General features: G+C 39.1%; 1 protein-coding gene across 1 annotated transcript in view; it reads left to right on the top strand.

The window, feature by feature from the left end:
* Positions 1-3,122: 3,122 nt before the first annotated feature.
* LOC140335224 (lysosomal dipeptide transporter MFSD1-like) overlaps positions 3,123-5,981 on the top strand; it is a gene marked incomplete in the record, with an annotated part of 11,212 nt that continues 8,353 nt past the window's right edge. The window contains 2 exon segments of the mRNA XM_072417684.1: positions 3,123-3,366; positions 5,522-5,622. Of these exon segments, the coding sequence (XP_072273785.1) occupies positions 3,345-3,366; positions 5,522-5,622 (123 nt within the window).

The raw sequence follows: 5,981 nt of genomic DNA, 5'->3' as shown, positions 1-5,981 counted from the left end.
CTGTGCTTTGCCTTAAAACCCCTCCATAGTTCTTGTTCCACTTAGCCTTCTGATCTGATAAAAAAAATACTTTCTTCGCTCCTCCAATGACCTACTAATGACTTCCTCACTCATAACCTTCTCACATGCACAGCTCCGAGACTTTTCTAGAGCTGCCCCAACTTTCTTCTTGCTCATACTTTCTGCTCATTTAAAAGAGCACTTAAAGCCTATCTTTTGAAACTTGCCTACCTGTCTTCTTCTGTCTCTTAAAACCCTCACTACTTCCCACCATTCCATATCCCCCTTCCTATTGTGTGTTACTTCCCCCACCTCCTAGATTGTAAGCTCTTCAGGGCAGGATCCTCTCTTCCTCCTAGGTCACTGTCTGTATCTGTCTTTCTGCAACCCCTATTTAATGTAGTTCTGTGTAATATGTTGGCGCTATAAAAATCCTGTTTATTAATAATAATAATAATAATAATAATAATAAAATTAATAATTATAACAATAAGCTAAGTCAGTGTGGGTCCTGCTTGTGCCACCAAAAAAGCTTTGACCCATTAAGATATGGATACCGCATGTCCTCTGGAAGTGTCCTTTTGTTGCAAGGTGCTCATTTCCATGGTTTAGACTTGTTTTACAGCACAACCACAGGTAAAAAATCAACAGATACTTTATCAAACATCTAAAAGAAAACCTTATTCATCAGACAAGTCCACCTTTTTGCTCCATAGTTGTGATGCTCAAGTGTCCATCATAGGGGCTTTCACTAGAAGTTAGGGGTCATCATGTGCAGCCTGCTGGTCTGAGGCCCCATACACAAACAGCTTAGGTACCATGAACTGTGTATTTGGCTTCTTTCTTTCAAAGCCAGAATCAGAGTTTTCTTTTAAGTAATTTGCACTGTAGTTGCTTTTCTGTTGGATCAGACTAGATTGCTAGCTCTGCACATCCTCCCGAATATCAATGGTCCTTGGGCACCAATGACCTTTACCTAGTCATGGAGTTCCTTACACACGCCTGTTCTTGCAGCTTCCAGTTTATAAATGTCAATATCTGCTTGTTCATTTACTGCCCAATATACCACCAGACTCCATTATAAAGCAATAACCAATCGTGTTCACTTCACTTACCAATGGTTTTAATGCTGGGCCTGGTCGGTGTATATTTGGGTTTTTCCATCAACAGATTTTTTCTTCCCTGATATCCTGGCCATATTTCAGGATGACAATGCCAGGATTCATTGGGCACAAATTGATTGGCTATCACAGAGCACGGATCTTATTAACACCATTAAGAATCTTTGGGATGTGCTGAAAGACTTTATGGTTTGACTCTCACATCATCAATACAAGATCTTATTAAAAAAAATAATGCAACTCTGGATAGAAAACAATGTTGTGACATGGCATGCGTTCTGTAATCAAACATGCATGCTGTAATCAAAGAGAAAAGAATATTAGAATGTATGACTTTGTTTTTCCTTGACTAGACAGTATGATACTAAATAAATCTTTCTCCCCTCTGGCAAACCATTTTAATTTTTCCAATCCTATAATATTCTGTAAATACAGAGCTGATATCTACAGCTTCTGATCAGCATGGGCTCCAAGAATACGACAGGCTCTAAACTTGAAATGCCTGTGCCCATCAGAAAACACTTATAGACATAAATAGCCAAGTGGGGCAAATATTTTTGATGTCTGAAGGAATGTTTATTCCAGCCATGGGCAGTATTGTAGATGGTGATACAGGAAAAGCCCATATTGCTATGTCCCTATAATTTAATCTTAATCTGGTTTTGGTTTATGTAGATGGAACGGTACTTTCAGCTACATTTCATTTGAATGAGTGCAGTTCATTGGAAATGGTCACCGTAACCACCCTGTGAATGGACAGTAAAAGGAGAAGCAGCAGACTGACAAGTGAATTGCTCTGCACTCCACTCGCTCCTCCTATCAGCATGGCCCCTGTGCTGTAGTTCAACTGATTGGCTCCTTGTGCTACTTCTCCCTCCTCCAGTCTCAGCTCTGAGCTATACAGGGACTTCCAGTTACATATGTATATATGATATATGGTATTACTGTGTATGACTAGGAACAGGCAGCACAGTATGGCTTCCATCCTATGCATGGTGGGCTACAGAAACAACACCGGGCATGTCTAGTAAACCAGTCATGATAAAGATATGGGAACATCTGTGCATCTACAAACACTTGACATGCGGTTGCATTACAGCACAGCCAACTGTATGACTTCAACCTAGCTAAGTAATGACAAACCTCAGGCGATCTATGGTTCAGCTATTCAGACAGCCACACTGTAACACAACCACATGAATGGATAAATGCTGGGTTTATGTGAGGGTGCAAGCTCCATGACTGTCATCCTTATCCTTGCTTCATTGCTTGATCAGCTCCTGAGCTGAGTTGGTCAATGTCAGGAGTGCTTATATATAAACATACATATATCTATATAAAGTACTTCCAAATCACCACCAGACATTGAAAAGAAAAAAAGGTTGGAAAAAAATCTTATTAGGTTTATTATTATTTTAAACCTTATTAGGTTTAAAAGAACACTCAAAACCCATTTTTTCAAACTTGCCTACCCGGCTTCTTCTGTCATTTGAAACCATCACTACTTCCCACACTACATATCGTGCCCATCAGAAAACACTTATAGACATAAATAGCCAAGTGGGGCAAATATTTTTGATGTCTGAAGGAATGTTTATTCCAGCCATGGGCAGTATTTGTAGATGGTGATACAGGAAAAGCCCATATTGCTATGTCCCTATAATTTACGTTATAATATATTATGGTAATATATTAATATATTATATTAATATATTCAGTTATGAATAGTCTCGTATGAGACGGCGCGCCCTCTGGTGAACATTTTAGGTATAAATGTTAATCAATAGTCTCCTCCGAACAAGCGGGCCCTCTAGTGGATTTTTTTTAGTACAATAGTCTCCTACAAAACAGGCGCGCCCTCTGGTGCACGTTTTAGGTACAAATGTTAATAGTCTCCTCCGAATAATCGCGCCCTCTAGTGGATTTTTTATAGTCTCCTACAAATCATGCGCGCCCTCTGGTGGACATTATTGTTATCACACCATCACTGCATGTTTGGATGTAGTTAATAGGCGTCGCCCGGGTTGTCTATCTTCTCCAGGAAGGCGGAGCCCGGGAAACAGGGTGTAATATTACTCAGGCATTGTTCTGTGATTTCTGTAGGCTTGTGCTGGGTGGCGGGTGTTGCTGTATGCACCCGTTAAGTGCGGCCTGTAATACCCAGAACGCTGTTTAATCTGTAACATCGGCCATCGTGTGTCTGCAGGGCAGACAGGAGGAGCCATGGCAGTGCCAGCAGAAAAAGGTCAGTACAAAATGTGTTTTCAAGTTTATCAGAACTTGTTATTCGCAGGACACGTGACTCTGCAGTCATGTGACCAGGTTTAAATCCCCTGGAGTCACGTGACCTGAACCTGCCGCCTCATGGTGACCTGGGGGAATCACGTGAATCCCTGATCACTCAGGCCGTGAGGAATTGTATGGCAATTATTAAATTAAACTTTGTTTAATTGTTTTACACTTTATAAAATAGCATTAAAATTTGGTTTGAGTAAAATGTAATATTTTGGGTGATTAATGTATCTTGTATGTATAATAAATATATAGATAAGTTAAATATTATTAAACAGGAATTATATAGTGCCAACATATGAAGCGCTGTACGTTATATAGGGGTTGCAAATGACATCTCAGACCTGAAGCTCATTATTTGTTTTGCATTAAGACATGCGCATTGCAATGCAGAAGCATGTGTGTTAGTGCGTCACATAAGACTGGCACCCCAAACGTCCCTTCCCAAAGCACTACAGCCCAACATACTGCTATTCTCCAGGTATAAAAGCAGAGCATGTTCTATATTTCCATTCATTGTGGTGTATTAGGGTATTTCATCCAAATGAACGTGCTGCTGAACACATTGCATGGCGACATTACTGTGCATTGCACAGCAATAATGGGAATGAGCCCTAAAAAAGGAGGGGGCAGAGGAATTAAAAAACCTAAACAAAGGTTGCCCTTTCCTATAAAAGGTAACTGGGACCTGTAATCCAGCAATGTGTATTAATATTTCTCTACGCCCATATGATTCTGATTTCCCCATTCATTTATAAAGTGATCTCTGTACTGTAGGTGACAACTTTATTCTTTCAGATAAATAAATAAGGTTTTATGTCCTTAAAAATAAATGTATAAAGTGCCAATATTATGAAAAAGTCAAGCATATTAAGTCTCATTGTGTATTTTGATGAAAGGCTTTTTTTAAAGTATAGTCACCAGACAGATGGATTTCCTGTGCTTTGCTGCCTCGGCATCTGGTTGGGATGGCAGCAGGTCAAAAGCTAAAAAGTTTTTTTGTAAAATCTGCATTTTTATAGCTGACTTTGCTGATTTCCTGGGATGTAACCCTTGCATCCTATTTCATCTGGAGAGCCTGAAAAGGGACAAAGGGCAACAGCACTGACTTAAAGGGAAATTCTCCAAAATCAGTGTCCATCTACTCGAGCAGATTCAGTGTCATTGGTAGGCCATTGGATAGTTTTTTGGTTGTCCGGCAGGGCCTTAGTTATACTTTTTTCCCCATAAATTAGCCGGATTGTTACACCACCACCCCTTCTCCTTTCCATAGACCATAGATGTTGCCTTGCCCTGGCAGTTTGATTCTGAATGCCCCCAATACATCTTCACTGCATGGCCTTCAGGCTCTTCTGACTCCTATATACACTGAAACAACGAGAGTTTGTTTCCGTTTTGAGGATGGATTGAGATGGATATTTAAAATAAAAAATCTGAAAGATCTAATTGGGTGTCACATTTTTTTGTTTAATCACTTGACAAATTCTCACTTCCCTGTGTAAAGAAAATCTTATGAATGGCTATGAACAGATATTTTTTAGATGCTTGGATAAATGAAGCCTATAAATAATAATAACAAGTTCATGTGTTCTTTAAATAATTCATTCATCAATATATCCTAAAATAGATTTAATAAAACACAGACAATCTGAGTGTCCAAATTGTACTTTGTATCAGCTTCCTGGAGTACAACAGTGCTCATACATGGGGGACAAGCTTCATAAGGAGGTAATAGGCAGTAAAAGCAATAAGCTGATTGGAAGAGAAAGCCAAAAGAAAGATATCAGCTAATCAGTTTTCTGCTTTTTTTTTTTTTTACTTACCAATCACAGATTAGGGATGAGAAACAGATAACAGGTAACCTGTCAGAGTTACTTAAATACAGTGCAACAAGTTCAGGTCTCCTGCCTTGGCAGACCGGGCTTTGTGATGTCCAAGATTTATGTAACTCTAAGTACTTGGTGGACATTTATTTAAATTAATTGGGTAATAAAACCGCTCCCATTTTCAAATTTTGTCTTTGTAGGAGTTACCATGGGCTGGTAAATTTGACCAAGTTTGTGTAGTTTGTACAAGCAGAACTAAAATTGTTCCCTTTACTTTTGCAGCGTATTACCGGTTTGTGGTTCTCTTCTTCAACTGCATGCTCACCTTTGGCTCGTATTTCTGTTTTGACATTCCCAGTGTTCTACAGGATCAGTTTCAAGGAGTAAGTGTCAGGTTTATTTCTAAGATATAATAAAACTATATTAACAATAAAAAGTTTGTTCAGGCAAAACACATTTATTTCTTTAGTTTTGGATACATTAGAACCCTGGTCATACTGTACTTTGCTTTGGGGTGAAAATCACAATATTGGGCATTGCACTATACCATGCACAGAGCAAGTACATCACCTCTAAAAGTCAGCTCCAGCAAGCTAAATTCAAAATCTAAAGCCCTAAATTGGAACTTTTGTTACCTGTTCGTAAATTCAAGAAGTGCGTGTTCAGCCAAGTGTGGCTGCTGTTTGTTATGGTAGTTTCCACATCACTATTAATATTAGAATGATATGCTGGACATATGTAC

This window comes from Pyxicephalus adspersus, chromosome 7 (assembly GCF_032062135.1).
Source record: "Pyxicephalus adspersus chromosome 7, UCB_Pads_2.0, whole genome shotgun sequence".
NCBI lineage: Eukaryota > Metazoa > Chordata > Amphibia > Anura > Pyxicephalidae > Pyxicephalus > Pyxicephalus adspersus.
This window is presented reverse-complemented; position numbering and strand designations above follow the sequence as displayed.